General features: G+C 42.0%; 2 protein-coding genes across 2 annotated transcripts; one reads left to right on the plus strand and one right to left on the minus strand.

Annotated features, from left to right (window-relative positions):
• Positions 1-3,845: 3,845 nt before the first annotated feature.
• LOC311049130 (bactericidal permeability-increasing protein-like) lies at positions 3,846-11,053 on the minus strand. The gene is made up of 16 exons (XM_084062599.1): positions 10,986-11,053; positions 7,805-7,922; positions 7,577-7,691; positions 7,291-7,422; positions 7,053-7,208; positions 6,821-6,884; positions 6,444-6,504; positions 6,261-6,352; positions 5,963-6,139; positions 5,815-5,874; positions 5,546-5,713; positions 5,264-5,331; positions 5,131-5,173; positions 4,813-4,876; positions 4,617-4,693; positions 3,846-4,459 (listed from the first exon to the last, which is right to left on the minus strand). The coding sequence occupies exons 2-16, from the start codon at positions 7,905-7,907 to the stop codon at positions 4,418-4,420; spliced, it is 1,422 nt and encodes a 473-aa protein (XP_083918725.1). The 5' UTR covers positions 7,908-7,922; positions 10,986-11,053; the 3' UTR covers positions 3,846-4,417.
• LOC311048550 (mitochondrial tRNA methylthiotransferase CDK5RAP1-like) lies at positions 8,706-21,658 on the plus strand (the record flags this gene model as incomplete). The annotated part of the gene is given in 14 exon segments (XM_084061808.1): positions 8,706-8,727; positions 9,876-9,986; positions 11,704-11,799; positions 14,709-14,861; positions 15,256-15,466; positions 15,761-15,795; positions 15,798-15,880; positions 16,988-17,218; positions 19,073-19,170; positions 19,458-19,513; positions 19,721-19,851; positions 20,184-20,333; positions 20,582-20,722; positions 21,317-21,658. Coding segments are annotated over 14 exon segments (1,629 nt in total). The 3' UTR covers positions 21,428-21,658.
• Positions 21,659-21,907: the final 249 nt, after the last annotated feature.

Consider the following 21,907-nt stretch of genomic DNA (forward strand, 5'->3'; position numbering starts at 1 on the left):
GGAGATCATCCGTGTGTTCAGGGAGGAGGCAGCAAGGATCAACGCTGCCTTAATTGGCAGCACACAGCTCGTCCTGGTGGAGGGAGTGAGTACTGCAGTGCTCTTACAGACTTACTGACAGGGTGGAATAATAGTTTGTACACCACATACTGTAGCTCCCATTTGAAAACCTCTTCCTCTGACTCAGACAGAAGTCTGAGGAAAAGCTTTTCTTCTTGAAAGGTCAATGCTGTAATGAAAGTCCTTCAGCCACAGTACAGTATCAATTATATTGTCTGTTCTTTTGTGCACAGGAAAGTAAGAGATCTGCCTTGGAGCTATGTGGGAGAAGTGATGGGAACGTGAAGGTGATTTTCCCCAAAGATGACATAGCTGTTAAGCCTGCAGACTCTCACACTGCTCCGATTCACCCTGGGGACTATGTGCTGGTTAAGGTAATCCTGAGCTTTAGATTTTGTTTGGGTGTGTGATTTTGTATACAGTATGTCTTGAAGTCTTTATTTTACCATCTGATATAGTAGGTGCATTCACTTTTGGTGATGAATTGTCTCTCATTTTGGAACTTCTTTAACTTGTCTAATTTACAACCTAAAAGGCTTCAAACTCAATGTAAAACTTATGTTTGACTTGTATAAAAATGTAATGCTATGGAGTATCCCTAGTCCAGTATATCAGTATAAACAAAGCCTGAAGGGCACCATAATATTATAACAAACTTATATTATTATAAATTGTAATTTCATAACAAATCCATAATTGTGTGGCAGAAAGGCAGCAAGGAATAGGAAGGTCACTGATTCGACCCCGATCCACTCAGTCTATGCGTCAAATCGTCCCTGAACAAGACACTTACCCCTAACGGCATCCCTGGGTGCTGTATTAATAGCGCCCACTACTCCGAGTAGTGAAAATGGTTAAATGCAGAGGATGCAATTAATTTATGGGCAAAATGTACAGTGACAAATACCCCAACAAGAACTGCAAAAAGGTGACAAAATAATAATGAAATTAATGATCATTATTACTATTATCAAAATCTCAAAATGTTGGCTTACGGTGTCTTATTTTGATTATTTCAATCATCCTTTCATTTTGTGCTTCGGTTTCCTTGGGGGTCATTACTGTTATCTAAATGTTTCCGATTTAGATCTTGTCAGCCAACTCCCAGAGCCTGAGAGGTCTCGCCCTGAGTCACAGCTCCCTGAGGGACACCGCCAGACACAACCAGAGTCTATCTAATCAGCATCTTTCGCTTTGATACAGACTCTGACCCAACTCTCTCTTCAAGATGATAGATACTATTTGAAGGTGTGTGATTTACAAGAGAGATACATAGGAAATTCACAGGAAAAAAACACTCACAGGAAACATGTTTTCTTTTTTTTTGCCACACTATTTTTTCAGTGTAGATGTAGAAATTGGTGGCCTTTTGTAATATTTTTTGTGGCATTCTGTATTACAGACATCCAAAAGACAGACTTGTTGGACAACTGCTAAGCTAGTATACAGCTTAATGACTAATGTGATCATGGCTTTATGAAAACAAGAACAAAGACATTTTATTTATACAACAGGTCCTGACTGTGTACACATTGAACTGTGAAAATACTGAAAAAGGTTATGGAATTTGATTCAGCTCAAATGGTGTGTCGTTAGCAGTAGTATGTCTACACTGCAACCAATCAATTTACCTCAGTATGTAAAAATGTACCTAGGACTTTGCAGTGCACACTGCAGTAGGAACATCACAAATCAACATATTTGGGACCGTACCTATGTTCCCCAGGTTCTATGTTCCCCGCAAAAAAGGTTCTATGTTCCCCACTTACCAAAAAAGGTTCTATGTTCCCTGGGTTCTATGTTCCCCTTTTACCTAAAAAAAAGGTTCTATGTTCCCCACTTACCCAAAAAAGGTTCTATGTTCCCCATTAACAAAAAAAAAGGTTCTATGTTCCCCGCTCACCCAAAAATGCAGGAAACATACATTTTTTATTTCCAATTATTAATAACATCTCTGAACACACAACTGAACATAATGGGGATAAATTACTATCAGAAACTTGCCCTCCTTTGCCCCCCTTTCCCCTGGCGGCCATCTTGGTGATATAGAGCACCTTGTAGCAACTCATAATGTAATAACGGCGTAATAACAGTTCATAATATAATAAACTAAATGTCATAAAAGCTCATAATATAATAAAATCATGAGCGGTAGCGCAATAACGGGTTTTTGCATAATATAATAACGTAATCATTTGTTACATTAAGATTTTTTTTTAAATAATTGTTTTTGGCTTTATCTGCATTTTATTAGATAGTATACAGTAGTCTGAGCGGAAATGGGGAGAGAGAGATGGAAGTGACACGCAGCAAAGTCCGTCAGGATCGGGAGTCGAACCCGCGACACGCTGTGCCCGGACCGCCACGCCAGCTGTCCGGGCCATAACTGCTCAAATTGTTGAGAAAAGTGTTACATCTTCGTGATGATTGACAGACAGAATTGCTCAGTAGCACCCCTCTGCCCAAAAGGACGTTTTGGTATTGCAGCTGAAAAAGCTTGGAATGACAGACAGTCAGATTGTGAGAAAAAATATCTGGTTGTTTTTTTAGGCTTACAACCTGTTTAATACGTATTAGGGGGCAATATTTATATATAATATATATTTTTTACATTCATGGTGTGGCCCCTTTAAGCTTGTATAATTGTCTCCGCCAGGCCGAAAGGCATGGCGAGAGAGTATGTTTTACCCCCTGTCCGTCCGTCCGTGTGTGTGTCCTGTCTGTGTGTTACCAGCTAATCTCCGGCACCATTGGCCCGCTCGCTGCGAAACTGCGCACACACACTCCCTCGATACCAATTCAGAACCTCTGCCCCAAATTTTTCACATGGGCCTGTTATACCGCCACCAGGAGGCCGATTTGTGCAAAACCCATTTTTTGACATTACCCCTACAGATTTTATCCAAACGTCATGCAAATCGGTACACAGTATCTCTATAGTCATGTGATCAACCCGGATCCGTCCGATTTCCCATATTCCATCCTGATTGGCTAAGGTTGGCTTCCAAAGTTTGCAGGATTGGTCCGTTTTGAACAAAATGCCTCGAATCATGAACGCAGCTTGCAATTTCCGTGAAATTTCACACGCACATTCCCACTAGGCCGAGGAAGAAATGCCACCCCTTTCACATTGGCCTGTTATGGCGCCACCAGCAGGTCTAATTCAGCAAAACACATTTTTGGAACAAAAGGCCTCAAATCATGAATGCAGTGTCCGATTGAAAGGCCTAAGAAGAAATGGCACCCTTTTCACATTGGCCTATTATAGCGCCACCAGGAGGCCACAATAACGTACCTGACCTGGCGGAGACCTGTGCTCTGAGGAGCACCTTTTTATATGCTTTATAAATTAAGCACTTTGAAACTGAAGATGATGGCCAATGTTGATGATAGTAAAAATGATAATAATATCGCATCGATATCGTGAGCCCAATATCGTGTATCGTATCATATGTATCGTGAAATTAATGTTGTGACACCCCTAAATAGATTTTGAGTCATTTCAAAGAAGTTTTCAAAACATGATATTTTGACACTTTAAAAACTGAAAAATTACAAATAACTAATGGGTATAAATACATGTATTTAAACCTTTTTAAATGTCTCACCATTTCCTGCATTTTTGGGTGAGCGGGGAACATAGAACCTTTTTTTGGTTGAGTGGGGAACATAGAACCTTTTTTTGGATGAGTGGGGAACATAGAACCCTTTTTTGGTTGAGTGGGGAACATAGAACCCGGGGAACATAGAACCTTTTTTGGGGGAAGTGGGGAACATAGAACCTGGGGAACATAGGGATGACCCCGATTTGCCTGTAACCTAAATATAGGGTTAGAGGAAGTAAAGTCTGCAAAGTAGCTCTTAAAGCAGTTGTTTTTATTATGTTTTGGCACAAGTAATGAAGATAAGCCTAATGAAGTGAACTGCTTTGGGAGCTGCTTTGCTGTGTCCGGATTTTATTTCTCTCTTTATTTTGTCCTGCACCTGCCATATGTTTTGGATGTGCATTTTTGGTTCATTGTCATGGCATCAATCCCTGTTGGTAGGTATCACCCAAGTTTTATTTATTAATTCAGTTTACATGAAAACAGAAACAAACATTTGCAGGAATGTATATGCAAAATGTAAATGAGATGAATAACAAAAATTATAAAAAAAGATCTACAGTATGAAGGTGGCCGTCATTTACTTGTGTGCATGGTAGCTGTTCACTGGCTTTTGTGGTGACTAACACCAATGGAAATGTTTTATTTTGCACTGAAAGATCCTCTGGATGGCAGATATAAATGTACCATTTGACACTTTGAGTTGAATGAACACAGAGGATTTTACTGTGTGGGAGTATCCAGTGTGCCTTTCACCCTGCAAACTGAACATCTGTCCCAATCAGCACATAGTCCTGCAGAGACAGGGAGACAGCAGTGCAGTGATCAGTGTGATATTAATGGTAGTGGTTACATGTCCCGGCCCTGATCATAAAGCATGTAATTCTTAGAACACATCTGGCCATTCTAAAGCCTGATTTTAAAGATCCCACACAACGGTGAGTATCTCACCTTTAGGACTTGAAGTTGGGCGTTCACAAGTTTCATCTTTCCAATAGAAGGAAGAGGATATCCCTTTTCTAGGAGAGCTATGAGGGTCAACAAGTTTACGTTAATGAATTGCATTGTAATACATACTACTTCATGGCAACTCAATGAGACCACGGTACACTATGTACATATACAGACTAGCATACAAAGAACTCACCGTTAACCGTGGGTATCACTGCCACTTTCAGGACCATTGAAAAGATGAAGTCAAGGGGTTTAACCTGTTGCGATAAGGGGATTTGATTATGTGATTAAGCTGAAGAATAGATCACGTCACACAATCTGAGCATATGTTATACATTTTAACCACTTCACCCTAGCATCCCTATTCAATGGGGGCACTTTGGCCCAAAACAGCAGATCTAAAAGCTCAATGCGATGCATTATGAACTTGTAGTTTGGCTATTTTTGGAGAAGATATTTAGTGTGTGTAACCCATGGGAATCCGGTCAATTAAGTACTGTATGTATCTTACCTGAAATTCACCCACATAACTAGTTCCCAGCGTAATTTCCATCCTGTGCAATTTAGACAAACATAATTAAGTTCAAAGAGTGTACTTGTGAATGTGCGCTGTGAACTTGAACAAGCATTTCACAGGAACTCACGAGTTCAGGGTGACCGATCCAGCCAGTTTCGTCCCAGTCACATGCAGTTGAGTGCTGACACTTGCATCCTATAAAGATGAAATGGTGAGCTTCAGAGGTACACTCAAATACAGGATGTCTGGGTATCTGTGTCGTAGGTTAATGTTATTTATAGTGCTTTATATTTGTCTCCAGTTCATATTGTTGTGGCATTTTTTGTACTAATACTGAAGAAACAATGTTGACACTAAACCGCTGTGGTTCCCTGCACCGAATCAGACTTAGAAGTTCAGTTCAACATACCATGTTTAGGATAAACAGAGGAGAAAGCGTTGTGTTGGGCTGGATGGCGTATGCTGTTATGGTACTGGTAACTTGAAGCGTCATGTTGTTTGGTTCAAAAGTTATGATCGGGTCCTTCACCGTCTTTACAAACAGTTTCATCATCAGACCTGGGAAACGCTTGGCAATCTGAAAACATACACCCCGATATATGTAACGTTGATACAAAAGTACTGATAGGGAGGCTTACAGTATAATTGTGAAATAATAGGGAGCTGTAATTCTGTTACCTGTGGAATGAATGCCCAGAAGGTCCTGGTGTTCAGTCTGATGGGAGAGATCGGCGGAATCTGTGGAGACAGAGTTGAGAACTCTGACATTAAGGTTGATATCTATCATGAAAGTGGATTTATGTTTGATTAGGAGTATCTGGCTCACCATATCATCTGTGATGTACAGACTGAGAGCTTCGGCTTTGTTGTACACAAAGGCTGCAGAATTGGTGGTGAAGGATGACACGGCAATGTAAAGCATGTTGTTGACTTGGGGAGGTAGAGAGAAAGGACTCGGGGAAAATGGAGGCTCCTGATGATGTCCAATGTTGTAGAATTCACCCTAAAGAGAGACCCAGAGATAGAATTATGAGATAGATGGAAACTGAACAAACTAAATCCTGCAACCACTGACCAGACATCAGATAGATGCACAGAGATACAAAGTTTCTGTTTGCTCTTACCTTCAAACTAAAATCTATGGAAGATTTGGAAATAGCCGGTGATGCCACCATGGAGTATTCAATCTCTGTGCAATTGTCCACGTTGGCTAGAACTGCAATGTAACATTATGTACAACAAAACATGTATTATATATATTTATCCACATAGCTATATGAATATGTTTCTGCAAGCTTGTGTTTTACCATTGAGTGTTTGCAGGTGAGGGTTAAGGTCAGATATTGCATCAGCCACCAGGGGGCAGATCTGCAAAAATAAAAGAACAAGGACCTCTATATTGGTACTGGCTGGTCATAACTGTATTGCCAACATCAAAGTAAATCTCTGAAAATAGATGTAGAGCAATTTGCGATGAAACCCCCCTACTTCTTATTGGCAAAGGCAATATCCAATTTATTCAGATATGAAAGGCTATCTTACTGTGAAAAAAACTTGTCCTCTGATTGTGTTCCGTTTTTGCAAGGATATTGATCACATCCAGTGTTGAATAATGGGGGTACTTTATCAAAAGATACATATAAGATAAAGAGTTTTATTGGAAATAACCCCTTTATGTCCTCACCTTTTTCTGCAGTGCACTCCGTATGGCCTTTTCAATAAATTTTCTGAAGAGATTGTATAGCCAGCTGGAAGAGGAAGTGAAACATTTAGGGGTTTATGGTGAGTCAAGAAATTCCAGAAGTTGTAAAGAACTTGTCAATCTGCAATTTGCGGTGCGCAACACCCCCACAACCAAGTATAAATCAGACATTGCACTTCCTTGTTATTAAGTGGTACATTTCCAGAGCTTATACCTGGCTCCACCATGGAATTTGATGCTAGCGCCACCTATAGTGGCCCCACAGTTGACACTGCTGACCGTCGGTCTGCCTGTCTCATCACTCTTGATAGAAATGCTGGTGGTGATGGTAAGTCCTTTCACACCCAGGTCAAAAGAGCCTCTGTCCTTTCTATTGTGAGAAAGAGAGAAGTCAGTGTCGTTGCAACGATATCCCACTATTGTAAGTTCAGAGGGCAGTAAATCCCACTCACATGCGTCGTAAGTATTTTACCCTCCAGTTTCCATGTAGATTGATGAAGGCGTTGCTGATTGACAGGCTGACACCAGTCCCCGGCACCAGCCCCAGGACAGACTTAGGTAATCCCAGATTAACTATTTGCATGCTGTAATATACAATACAGAACAGGAGCATCCTCTGTTATGACAGTTATGACTGATGCCTTTAAACTTTTGAACTATAAAGAACCAGTAGGCTACATTAGGCTAACAGTCTTTCAGATGTTTGAAGGCAGTGGTGAATTAGGTTGCGCGTCTTACTTTGACAAACTGTACTTGACTTTGCCAATGGGAGACACTCGTTTTTTCCCTGAAATATCCGGGACCGTGATGGTTTTGAGTTTCTGCTGGAGAGATGCCATCCCAATCTGTTTACCTGTCCACAGCCAAGCGTGCAAAGTTGGATGAAAAATATGTTATTTATTATGTATGACTCTGGAGACAGCAAAGCATGTCAATTGAATGGGGATGAGCTTTCCTCTGACTTACCATATTCGAGGCCTTTCTCTGTTAGTTTGACCTTTACCCCAGCATTGGCGCTGAAGGTCACAGGGATGAGTGCCAAGAGGGCAAACCATGACCATGACAACATCTCAGCTGTTGTGACCTGGAGAGGACAAAAGGATCTTCAATGCTCAAGTGCAGTGCTTTGTATTATTAGATTCGATAAAATGTTTTGGTGTGATTAGACGGAGGCTGCACTGTTGGGTTGACCAACACCCTACTGTAAATCCTGTCTAAGGAACATCATATAATGAAAGGGTTAATGTTGCAGTAGTTTATTAGTTTAATCACAAGCCAGTTAGTGTAAGGAATCGGTTGACATTAGTTCGTGATAGTCATCTGGTCAACACCAGATCAAGATGCAAAAACCACTATGTTATACCTAAAATAAAAACTATCATGGGAAGCAGATCTTTTATTTTTAGGGCGGTCAAAATATGGAACTCATTGCAATAATTTGGATGTTTGTTTAATGATTCGTGCTTTTTTTTTTCTTCTGTGTCCTATTTTTATAGTAATAAATAGTTTTTACAATGGTATGCGGTCAGGTCTAGGCCTGGCTCAGGGAGGAGGACGCCCCTGCCATGCATAGTCCACCATGGGTATCCATGGTCATCCTTAAGGTGACCATAGGCCTAAGGCCTAGTAGTAGGTGTGTATGTGAGATGAGTTACATCTTTTTATTGTGTAACTCTGTATATTGGTACTGTTTTTACATTATGGTATGTTGCAATATGTTTATTGTAATTTTAATTTTATCAGTATTGTACACTGTACGTATGTAATGTATTGTATTTCTGCTTGCTGGACTCTTGGAAGATTAGCCTCGGCTAAAAGAGATCCAAATAAAATCAAAATCAAATCAAATTAGTTCCTACTCGAAACAATGGCTGATGTCCCCTGCAGCAGTACATTACATTACATTACAGTAATTTAGCAGACGCTTTTATCCAAAGCGACTTACAATAAGTGCATTCAACATAGGTAGGGAACGAAACTACTAATCACCAGAAGTCTTAAGTGCATTTCCTGCAAAAACAAGCAACCAAGAGTATACCTAGCGCTAAGGTAAAAGTGCCATATATCAGCTACCTATTTTCTTAAACAGATGAGACAAAATAGCAAAATCAAATGAGCGCAAGCTAATACAAAAGTGTATCGACTAAACAAGATCCAATAAAACAGTACAACAATAAATCAAGAGTTCGTACAACTAGTTAACAAGTAAGCCAGACAAAGAGGAAGGGTAGTGTTTCCTGAAGAGGTGGGTTTTCAGCCTGCGGCGAAAGATGGGCAGTGACTCTGCTGTCCTGACATCAGTGGGAAGTCCATTCCACCACTGTGGGGCCAGAACAGAAAAAAGTTGTGACCGTGTCGATCGACCAGAAGGACCCTTGAGTGACGAGGCAATCAGTCGCCCGAGGTGGCAGACCGAAGTGGTCGGGCAGGGGTGTAGGCATCGACCATAGCACGGAGGTAAGAAGAAGCTGTTCCTTTCACTGCCCTATAGGCTAGCACCAGGGTTTTAAACTGGATCCGAGCTGCTACGGGGAGCCAGTGTAGAGAACGGAGAAGGATAGTTGTGTGGGAGAACTTGGGGCGGTTGAACACCAGACAAGCTGCAGCTTCCTGAACAATCTCCAGAGGTCTGATGGCAGATGCCGGAGCACCAGCCAGGAGGGAGTTGCAGTAGTCCAGGCGGGAGATGACAAGAGCCAGGAGGAGCACCTGGGCTGCCTTCTCCGTGAGGAAGGGGCGAATCCTCCTGATGTTGTAGAGGAGGAATCTGCAGGACCGTGTCACTGATGCGATGTTTGCCGAGAACGACAGTTGATTGTCCAGGGTCACACCCAGATTCTTCGCAGTCCGAGTTGGCGTCACCACAGCATTATCAATGGTGATGGCCATGTCTCGGTGCAGACAACCCTTCCCCGGGAGGCACATCAGCTCGGTTTTGTCCAGGTTGAGCTTCAGGTGGTGCGTCGACATCCACTCCGAGATGTCAGCCAGACAAGCAGCAATGCGTGCCTCCACTTGTGTGTCCTCCCGAACCTAGTCCTTTCCCCATCTCCTCCTACCCACGAGGCGGGCAACCAACTGGACCTGATCTTCACCAGAGGCTGCTCTACTGCTAACCTGTCCGTCACTCCTCTTTCCAGTGAAAAGGGTAAGAAACTCTCTTATCACTACTTCATGTCTTACTCTCTCTCTCTCTCTCCTCTCCCCCCTCACAGCCCCTCCCTACCCACATGATTTCCTCACGTCGCAACCTTCGCTCACTATCCTCCACTGATCTTTCCTCCTCTGTTCTCTCTGCTCTCCCTGCCCCTGAATCATTTGCTCTTCTATCCCCTGACACCGCCACTGATCTTCTTTTCTCTACTCTATCCTCTTCTCTAGACCATCTCTGTCCCCTCACCACCAGGCCTGCTAGGCTGCACTTAGTTTAGGGTAGGACTAGGATCACAGACTGAGGCTTTTAGAGAGTTAAACATCACCAAATCAATTTGCACTTCTGTCTCATAGTGCACACAGATCAGCTATTTTCGGCATGCGACCCCATCATAGACAAACTATAAACCAGGCTTTACAGCACTCGCATGTAGCGACCTATACTGTACATGCCCCTTAACCCATTAAGACCTGAGGCGATTCTTAAAAAGATTTTTCAAAAATAGCAGATCTACAAGATCATAGCGCGGCACTCGGTGCCGTGCTATGAGCTTGTATATCTGCTATTTTTGAATAGCCAAAGAAATCTAAAGTGACACAGATGCGTTCCAGGTCTTAATGGGTTTTAAGTACAGGCATTGCACAATACACACATTAGCTATTGTACAATACAATATTGCTGCACACAATTTATATCTGCCATCCAGAGAATTTCAAGTCAAAGTAAAAGATTATATTAAGCCATCTTCCTTATGCCAGATTCCCTCCTCACAACATGAATTCTAAGCTAAAAATGTTTTGTTTGCAAAATAAATGACTATGGTAAGTTATGATATTCACAGAATTAATTATTTAATTGACAACTACACATCAGTTATGAGGTACACTATCAACACCGGGTCGGAACGTACAAATTATGATTGCATTACAGGCATGAAAAGCAAATGTCTCTCAGTGGGTGGCTCATCCATTGGCTTATGCAGTCAGTACTTACCCAAGGCGTTAGGCAGCGTTGTGGCAGGCCAAAAACGGATTCTCCTCTGGAAATGTGTGACACCTGGCTGACAGAGGGCAGAGTGAAAGTAGCCTGGCGTAGCTAGACTATATCACTGCGTGGATATGAGTCTGGTGCTTCCATGAGCACGTTTCTTTTCCCAAGGGGCGGGATCAATTTTGAAAATGCTCTCAAAAGTATTTTAAATTGCACAACGGGTGGGTCATGTATTCCCGACTTGCACCATTCTGGGCATTTACAGGCAGGCAAATCTGTATTGCCAAATACAGCCCCCTCATGTGAGAGTTGGCAATGTAAAAAAATCGAACACGGCACCATGACTGTCATGGTATGACAGTCATGTTTCAGGGCTAACAATGCGTGACATATTGTGAGCTTGTAGATCGTCTGTTTTCAGATGGCCGAAATGTATTTAGGGCTGACGTGGTCAATGTATGTTTTGTAATAATAATCAAAATCTACAAAGTAACCAATAAATAAAGTTGTCCAATATTGTATTGTAGTGGAGTAAAAGTACAATATTTGCCTCTGGGATGTACTGGAATAGAAGTAAAAGTATAGAAAATTGGAAATACTCCAGTAAAGTAAAAGTAGCCTACCTCAAAATTGTACTTAAGTACAGTACTTGAGTAAACTTTACACCACTGATCATCAACATTTTGGCAATAATTATACTAAACACTTTTTTTTATTACAGTATGCTTTGAAACTTATGGCTGTCAAATGAATGTCAATGACACAGAGATAGCCTGGTCCGTACTACAGAAGAAGGGATATCAACGGACTTTCAGAGGTACGGGAAAATGTGTTTTTCATTTTGCATTTCTAATTTCAGAAGTTTGTTGTGTCTAAATCTCCCTTGTGTTTACAGGCAGAAACAGTTTGTAAACAAGATAGTCCTCATTCCAAAGTATTATTAGAGTACTGGAGCTAGTATCATTGGTTAGGTGTATTTGTCTTCTTGCATGTTGCTGCCAATAACTCTGCCTCATGCCTTCAAATGTGTCTTACAAAATACAAATACCCCCTAAACAACCGAATCAAAATAAAATACCAGTTAAAATCCATGTATATTGTAATTTAGACATTCAGAAAAAAACCTTCTCAGACACCTATCTGCAGTGAAAGATGACATGTATCACTACACGCTCTGGGACATGTTGCATAATTCATTTTCTAATTTTTTAAAGAACATTTCTATTATATGGAGCCTGTCCAGTTATACAGTGATGAAAGTGAAGGTTAATCATAACAATAATAATGTAATATAGAACACAATAGTGTAATAAGGTCACTATTGTGTTCTTACTGTATGTAATAAGGCCTCCTTCAGGTGTGGTTGCGGCCTCCGCAGTCTGCACCCCCTGATTTGTACTCAGCTGGATGACAGACTCTTGTCAGGCGATGTAAGCTTGGTACATTTCATAACTGTAGCCCAGCACTTCCTCTGGGAACGTGTATAAAAATGCAATGAATATACACACTTCCTATTTCATTCTATGAATGTGCTGGTTCTCACATTGAAATGACCAACATTAACTAGACCCTCCAGAAAAATGCGATTATGCGATCGCAGAATTTACCGCATAATCAGCAAAATGGCGCAAAATTATGTGGGGGTAACGTTTTTTCAAAAAGGCTGCATCGCATAATATGCGCATCGCATCGCATAATACGCACATCGCATCGCATGATATGCGGTTCGCATCGTATATTTCTGCATATTTCGCAACTTTTCGCATATCACATATTTCTGCATTTTTCGCAACTTTTCGCATATTGCATATTTCGCATATTGACGCATATTTCACAACTTTCCGCATATTTCACAACTTCCCGCAATTTCACCGCATAAGGTTGCAAAACCCCCCGCATATTTCATTGCAGAATCAAGGATTTTAGCCCGCATAATGAAGAGTTTTAAACCGCATAATCAAGGATTTTTGCCCGCGTTTTTCTGGAGGGTCTAATTAACTATTAAATATTCTATTGCTACAAAGCCCTTTGGGGGGAAATGTTAACTGTGATTACTGATTGTTGTTGTTTCTTTGGTCTTGTTTTTTAACTGAAAGTATTTAGTATTTTGAAAATGCTCTCAAAAGTATTTTAAATTGCACAACGGATGGGGCATGTATTCCCGACTTGCATCATTCTGGGCATTTACAGGCAGGCAAATCTGTATTGCCAAATACAGCCCCCTCCTTTAACTTCAGTTTTCGCAATCAGTGGGGTCAAACAGTGCTGAAATGGTGTCTTTGGGGCTGTTTGGCAGGGTCAATTTCAAACATGGGGCACATGCACACCCCTTTTCCTAAAGTCTAGGATCAGCACTTTAGTTTTCTCAATATTGAGCTCGAGCTTATTCTCTTGGCACCACTTTGTCTGCATAAGCCATGGTGTAGTTGTTGGTAATCAGGCCCAAGACCATTGTGTCATCTGCAAGAGTAATGATGTTGGCATGGCCCCCGCGCCGCTGGCCAGGGCGGGCACTAGACTAAAAAGATGCATTCTGGGAGATCGGCTCCAACTCCATTGCGGCCTGTTGACTGCCGGCAGAAGCCTGTGGTCGCCTCCTGCGTCGGCGGGCCCTAAAACAGTCAATGCAAAGCTGGTGAGGCTTGGTGTTCCATCCGCGAGGCCCCTCCGTGAAGACATTAAAGGTGCCCTTGCACTCCGGGCATGAGGCTACCCTTGCCCTGTCCGCCGGGCCTGGGGTCGGGGTGGGGCTCATCTGTGGGCCTTTCTTCAAGCGCTGGAATGACGAGACGGCTGACAGGGTAGAGGATGGGAGAGCATTACGGGCCATCTCCTTGTTCTCGACTAGTGCAACCACGTCGTTAACTGGCATCTGTAGGATGTCAGGTGTCCCCAGTGCCTCGCGGCGTATGTCAGAGTCATATATCCCATTAATGAGAACATCGCGGATAATATGGTCAGTATAGTCCACTGCCTCGCCACATCCACACGCCGCAACGTAGGCACATGTCTCTGCTTTCCCCCGCACCCTAGCAGTGAAGGCGCGGAAGGTCTCGTCGCGTTCCTGGCGTAACTGAAGCAGTTCAGTGCGCAGTACACATGTGGCGACTGGAATGACTGCTAGATAACGCATGGCGGCGATGAGATTTGGCAAAGTCCCTGAAGCGACGGTGGGATCAGCTTTGAGCAGGCTGTCACCGAGTTCGGGCCCAGCACACTGGAAGAGCTGGAAAGGGGCTCTCATCTCGGCCGGTCCAGTTTCGGGCCCTGAGGGGCCGGGGCCTGGGATGGAGCGGCCATGACAGGGGGTGCACTCGGATGGGCAAGTCCATGATTTGTCAACAGAGCAATGGCCAGAGCTTCTGACACGTCGTCCGTCTCTTGAAAGTGCAGCCAGGGGCGGAGCATTCAACAATGACCATGGCTTCTTCATGAAGAAATACACTCCTCAATGTCAATAATCAGTTTTTAATGACAGAGATGAAGAAGCCCTGCAGTAAAAAATAAACAAGCAGATAAAGACATAGGCTAATTACCAAATGCAAAAACGAAATAGTTTCATATTGTAACAAAAAGGAAGACAAACTTGCAATAATACAGTGTACAGCTTCATATGTAAGTATAAAGAAGGCAAACTTACAATAATAAAGTGAACAGCTTCCAAGCAGTTTTCATTTGCATAAAGGACCAAATCTCACTCATACCGAAATCTGTTGTTGAAAGCAGTAAGCGGAACATTCAAAATAACAAAAGCACACTGCCATGCTACACTTCACAGAGAGAAAGCTGAACAAACTATTTGGAACAGACTACAGCAACTGACAGCGATGAAGAAGAAACATTTAAAGACTCTAGCGCCAATGAAGATTGGGATTTTAGGTAAGTGACATATCTGTGACCGTAACCATTTATGTGACCTTGTTCATTAGAGTCTTGCTTTTATTTTTGTTGTTCTTTATTTACCCAGGGTAGTAGGTGTGCAGAAGTGCTCATTTTTCAGGAAGGCCTTGCACATAGACACACACACACATTAAAACCTGGGAGCTGAACACAACCATAGTCTGAGCAGCCCCACTGGAGCAGTTGGGGGGTTCAGTGCCTTGCTCAAGGGCACTTAAGCGGTGTTGGAAGAGGGGTGAGTGGTGGCCCGGTCTGGGGAATCTAGCCAGGAACCTTCCAGCAACAAGTGCGTTCCTCTAACCTTTAGGCCACCGCTGCCACCACGCCCCTGATCATTTCTATGGTAATGATTGTGTGTGCTTGCGTTGTCCAGGTTGCATGGCTGAGAGGCTGAAGACGGAGCTTCTGGAGCGAGAGAAGCTGGTGGATGTCCTGGCCGGTCCAGATGCATATCGAGACCTTCCCCGCCTCTTGGCTGTGGCTGGCGGGGGCCAACAGGCCAGCAACGTGCTCCTATCACTAGAAGAGACCTATGCTGACATCATGCCTGTCCACCACACCCCTCACGGCTACAGTGCTTTTGTGTGAGTCTAAAGGACACGCTAGAGACCAACAGTGATTTTTGTAGGTCCTCCTTATCAACACAGTAATGCAAGACAAGTTTGTTTGTAAAGCACATTTCATGCACAACGGCAATTCAAGGTGATTTTACATACCGTAAGGCATAAAAAGTAATAAAAGGCATTAAAAACCTTTAAAGAAAAAAATGTTACTATCCCAAGTGTAAGCACCTATGGAGAACCCTATAGTACTGTAGTTTTGGATGACAATAAGCAATATTATGGTTTTCTTTTATGGTTTTCTCCTACCTCTGATAGGTCTATCATGTGTGGCTGTGACAATATGTGCAGTTACTCATTGTTCCCTTCACCCGTGGGAGAGAGAGGAGTCGACCTGTTAACTCTATCCTTGAGGAAATCCGGATCCTGTCTGAACAGGTGAGTTTCTCTTTTACGTCACATTTTAGGAATTTAGCAGCTGCTGCTTCTCAGAGCAACTTCAGTGAGGGAGCACGTAGGTGGCCCAAGTGCCTTTTTATGACAGCATACAAACAATTTATTGAAGTGCACAGCAGTTCTCGGGATACTGCTGTGCACTTGTTGGGGAAGTGTATCATAGGCGGCGGGTAATGAAGGCTAGGGTAGGCTAAGCCTTCTCAAATGTTATGCTGGGAAATTCTGGGAATTGTGCAAATTATATATAATATATGTGGGCAGCATTATTTAGTACATTTTTTGATAATAAATCAGTAAAATCAGGCAAAAATTAGAATCAAGATAATTGCAAGTCAAATGTGATACAATTACGGCCTTGTTCACACACGCGCGCCTTCCCAATTGTCAAGCTCACCCGCCGCCTATGACGTGTATCCATGCTCTTATTTATGACAGCTTAGGGGCACAATAGTTCAGAGACTGGATTGTGAGTGCTTGCCAGAATAAAATATTTCACCATTCCTGGACAATGAAATCAAATTGTACAAACTATATCCTGTGTGACAAATCAAAGTACATTCATTTGATTCTGTTTTTTTGCGCAACAAGATGATAGCGCTTTCTAATAGAGAACAGGATGTTAGATTTTTTTAATAAATAAAATGACATTTTATCTATTAAATATGTTTTACACAGACCCCAAGCTAATGGTCTTAAATTGAGCAGTAAAACTAAAAGGTCCGATTGGATAAGTCAAATTTAGCACTACTTTGTACTTCTTTTAATAACAAAAGTACACAACATTGTGTGTACCTCCTGAGTGCTGAGAGAGGAGCATATCTCTTAAATGGCAGGAAACAAATAAACCTTAAACAAATAACTTGGTATCTCTGTCAGACACACAATTTCTTATTATAATCGATGACAGTGAGATATCAATACCAAGGAGAAACAAGGATATTGGTAATCACCTGCTGGCTGCTGTATGTGCTGTATATTTTATTGTATTTGCTCATTCAATTGTAAAGACATAAGCCTTTACTCTAGCTATTTATGGCTACAACTTGATCAGCTGTCATCCCACTATGTGTGCGTCTGTGGGCTTCCCAGGGTGTGAAAGAGGTGACACTGTTGGGTCAGAACGTAAACAGCTACAGGGACACTTCAGAGGAGCAGTTCTGCAGCACTGACCCAACCCAGCTCAGCCGTGGTTTCAGGACCATCTACCGCACCAAAAAGGGAGGCCTGCGCTTCGCTGACCTGCTAGACCAGGTGTCCAACATCGACCCCGATATGAGGATCAGATTCACCTCCCCTCATCCCAAAGATTTCCCAGATGAGGTGTTTTACACTGACACTGAACCAAATGTTAAAGCTTGATGCATACTAGTGTTTGGTCTATGCCTGTGGTTCTCAAACTTTTCATGTCAAGGACCCCCAAATTGACACTTATTAGCCCGCGGACCCCCATTTCAAAAGATATGCCAGGGACCCCCATAAGAGAAGATTTTTTACAGCTATAGCAGTGATTCTCAACCATTTTAATTTCAAGGACCCCCAGTTTGACATGCATTAGGGCTACAGTTTAATGTCATTTCTATCACTTGGACCGCAATTTATATTGTAAAATCTATGTCAATTTAACTCTGAGAGTGTACAAATGGAACACTCTCAGAGTTCCATTTGTCAATTTAACTCTCAGAGTTAAATTGACATAGATAGGTGCCTACTCCATCATTTAGCTGGGGACCCCCTGGAACTCCCTCAAGGACCCCTGGGGGTCCCCGGACCCCACTTTGAGAACCAATGGTCTATGCATGTGCCCAGTGCACATTTATAAGTAGAAGAGAGAAGTTACAGGAGCGCTACTGGTATCCCTCAAATGACCGGTGCTCATGGAAGGGAATAATATTCAGGAGAATGGAAAGATTATGACCAAAGGGCATGGAAAAAATCCAGGTTCAGGCACTCAGGGTGGGTTTGATACATTTATATGTATCTTGAAAAAAGTTTTCAAACGTATTTTTATTAGTCACAGAAGAGGCATGTCTGTATTGTCCACAATACCTGCTAATGTTCTTTGTATTGCTGTATCAGCCTAGTTTACTGCTGCTACCCATTGATGTATTCTGACATCACTGGGTGGCAGAAGCACAGTGGCAGAACATATTTGGATGCTAAATTTCCTTCGCCATGGTGTGGTTTGCAGCTTGTATCATTGACTGTGAATATATGTAAATATGTGAGTAGGAATTTGCCATCAATAATGGTATGCAGTGAGGATTGTATTGCTTCAATTGACCACGTTGACCATCAATCAAAAAATGAAAATCCTTCCAGGGAGTAGGACCATAATGAACCTCCATCGCATTAGTTATTGCCAGACCCAAGGTGTCGGCCTACATGAGGCTTTGTCCCCCTTCCGTCCATACATGGGCATAAAAGACCTCGGTCTGTCCTTTTCGTCCATACATGGGCATAAAAGGGTCTGTCCCCCTTTCGTCCATACATGGGCATGAAGGTCTGTCCCCCTTTCATCCATACATGGGCATAAAAGGGTCTGTCCCTCTTTTCTCCATACATGGGCATAAAATAGAAATATATTCTGGGTCTGGCAGAACCAGGTCTCCTGGTCTTGTTACTCTACTGGCAGTAAGGAGACCGATGCCTGATGATGTGAGAGTTCTGTTGGTTTATAGGTAGTGAGCAGGTCAGAGATGTGTCAGGCAGGCAGGCAGTACGCTGATAATTACATATTCACAAATAAGTTATCTTTTAACAACCCATTAAGACCTGGAACGCATCTGTGTCACTTAAGATTTCTTTGGCCATTCAAAAATAGCAGATCTACAAGCTCATAGCGCGGCACCGAGTGCCACTTTTCAAAAAACTGTTAGAATTTAGAAAACATTTTTTAGAATCGCCTCAGGTCTTAAAGGGTTACCAAAGGGAGAACTTTGATGAGTATACAGTTGATACATTGTCAACTTACTGCCATTGATACCAGTCAGTCTTAATGCCTGCCATTCCTTTTTTATCACCTTCCTACCAGACATAGTTGAATATTCAAGAATCTATATGTAGCTAACATCATACACAAAAATAATAGTTAGTATTGTATGTACTAGAAAAGCATGTTCACCTGGTTCATTGGGTGATCTATTGGTGTTTTCATCCTGGCTTGTGTATTTGCAGGTTTTGCAGCTAATTGAAGAGAGAGGGAACATCTGCAAGCAGCTCCACCTTCCAGCCCAGAGTGGCAGCAGCCAGGTCCTAAAATCTATGCGCCGTGGGTAAGACGTCACAATGTTTTCAATGACTCAATCAATCACTCTAAACCTGGCATCCCTATTTTGGGCATGTCAAAATGTTTTTTCAAAAGTAGCAAATCTACAAGCTCACGATGCATCGCATTGCAATGTGTTGAGAGCTTGTAGATCGGCTAATAATTTTGCTATTCGTCATACGAATTAAGTATATAGGGCTTAAGTGGTTACTTTGGAATTTTGTTGAAGTGGTCCATAACATGTCTATCCTCATCAAGTCTCTTTATACACAACTGTCTTTTTACAATATACAGCTATACAAGAGAGTCCTATCTTGAACTTGTGGAGAACATCAAGAACATAATTCCAGGTAGAGCGCACAATTTGTTCAAGATGTACTGAACGTTCTGCATTGTATTAGGAAATGTTCTGTTTAAAGTCATACTGTGAAACCTTTTCAATTGAATAACATTAGTTATTATATAAACTATAATGATGCCAGAAATGTGTCAAAAAGTGGAATGCTTCCTTTTAATGGTCAGCCATGAATGACGCTCATGCTGTTACTGTGTCTCAGAGGTGTGCCTGAGCAGTGACTTCATCGCAGGCTTCTGCGGTGAGACGGAGGACGACCACCAATCGACACTCTCATTGATCAGACAAGTGGGCTACAATGTGGGGTTTCTGTTTGCCTACAGCATGAGAAAGGTCAGTACTCTATACTAACACAACTAAGGGTGAGCGTTTAATCCAATTAATTGTATTAATTAAAATGTGTGACCCCCTGTTGAAGACACCTGCTCTAGTAGTTTATGTACAGATAAAAAACTAAAAATAATATTCAAATTGTTATTTTATATTTAAAATCTAGATTTTTTATTTTTTGACAAATTGCCCAGCCGGCAGTACATCTATGATCTTTCACCACAGAACACCAGGACTTTTTTAGTTAGCGCATGACTGTTTAGTGGACATATTTATTCTCAAATATCCCTATAATATCTGTCCTCTGTGTTCCTACTGCCTTCTCCTTTCCTCAGAAAACCCACGCCTCCCATCAGCTACAGGATGACGTGGCGCCAGAGGTAAAGCAGCGCAGGTTGGAGGAGATCATCCGTGTGTTCAGGGAGGAGGCAGCAAGGATCAACGCTGCCTTAATTGGCAGCACACAGCTCGTCCTGGTGGAGGGAGTGAGTACTGCAGTGCTAACCTGACCAGTCAGACAAAATATCAGCCACAAAAACTGCGCTGGATAAAAGACTTACTGACAGGGTGGAATAATAGTTTGTACACCACATAGCTCCCATTTGAAAACCTCTTCCTCTGACTCAGACAGAAGTCTGAGGAAAAGCTTTTCTTCTTGAAAGGTCAATGCTGTAATGAAAGTCCTTCAGCCACAGTACAGTATCAATTATATTGTCTGCTCTTTTGTGCACAGGAAAGTAAGAGATCTGCCTTGGAGCTATGTGGGAGAAGTGATGGGAACGTGAAGGTGATTTTCCCCAAAGATGACATAGCTGTTACGCCTGCAGACTCTCACACTGCCCCGATTCACCCTGGGGACTATGTGCTGGTTAAGGTAATCCTGAGCTTTTGATTTTGTTTGGGTGTGTGATTTTGCATACGTCTTGATGAATTTACAACCTAATAGGCTTCAAACTCAATGTAAAACTTATGTTTGACTTACAAATGTAATGTAAGTATCCCTAGTCCAGTAAATCAGTATAAGCAAAGCCTGAAGGGCACCATAATATTATAACAAACTTATATTATTATAAATTGTCATTTTATAACAAATCCATAATTGTGTGGCAGCAAGGAATAGGAAGGTCACTGATTCGACCCCGATCCCCTCAGTCAAATCGTCCCTGAACAAGACACTTACCCCTAACAGCATCCCTGGGTGCTGTATTAATGGCGCCCACTACTCCGAGTAGTGAAAATGGTTAAATGCAGAGGATGCAATTAATTTATGTGCAAAATGTACAGTGACAAATACCCCAACAAGAACTGCAAAAAGGTTAAAAAATAATAATGAAATTAATGATCATTATTACTATTATCAAAATCACAAAATGTAGGCTTACAGTGTATTATTATTTCAATCATCCTTTCATTTTGTGCTTCGGTTTCCTTGGGGGTCATTACTGTTATCTAAATGTTTCCGATTTAGATCTTGTCAGCCAACTCCCAGAGCCTGAGAGGTCTCGCCCTGAGTCACAGCTCCCTGAGGGACACCGCCAGACACAACCAGAGTCTATCTAATCAGCATCTTTCACTTTGATACAGACTCTGATCCAACTCCCTCTTCAAGATGATAGATACTATTTGAAGGTGTGTGATTTACAAGAGAGATACACAGGAAATTCACAGGAAAAAAGCACTCACAAGTAACATGTTTTTTTTTTTTTTGCCACACTATTTTCTCAGTGTAGATGTAGAAATTGGTGGCCTTTTGTAGTATTTTTTTTGTGGCATTCTGTATTACAGACATCCAAAAGACAGACTTGTTGGACAACTGTTAAACTAGTATACAGCTTAATGACTAATGTGATCATGGCTTTATGAAAACAAGAACAAAGACATTTTATTTATACAACAGGTCCTGACTGTGTACACATTGAACTGTGAAAATACTGGTAAAGGTTATGGAATTTGATTCAGCTCAAATTGTGTGTCGTTAGCAGTAGTATGATACTGTTGTCTACACTGCAACCAATCAATTTACCTCAGTATGTAAAAAAGTACCTAGGATTTTGCAGTG

The sequence above is a fragment of the Gymnoscopelus microlampas genome (assembly GCF_963454915.1).
Source record: "Gymnoscopelus microlampas genome assembly, chromosome: 7".
Taxonomy (NCBI): Eukaryota; Metazoa; Chordata; class Actinopteri; order Myctophiformes; family Myctophidae; genus Gymnoscopelus; species Gymnoscopelus microlampas.

Bases quoted from the DNA above. Each gene is read 5' to 3' on its own strand.
- LOC311049130 (XM_084062599.1), bottom strand. From the start codon at position 7,907: ATGTTGTCATGGTCATGGTTTGCCCTCTTGGCACTCATCCCTGTGACC. The intron at 5,174-5,263 runs GTGAGTTCCTGT...TAAATTGCACAG, and splicing joins GGATCGGTCACCCTGAACTC to GATGGAAATTACGCTGGGAA. The intron at 4,694-4,812 runs GTGAGTTCTTTG...TGACCCTCATAG, and splicing joins AGTGATACCCACGGTTAACG to CTCTCCTAGAAAAGGGATAT.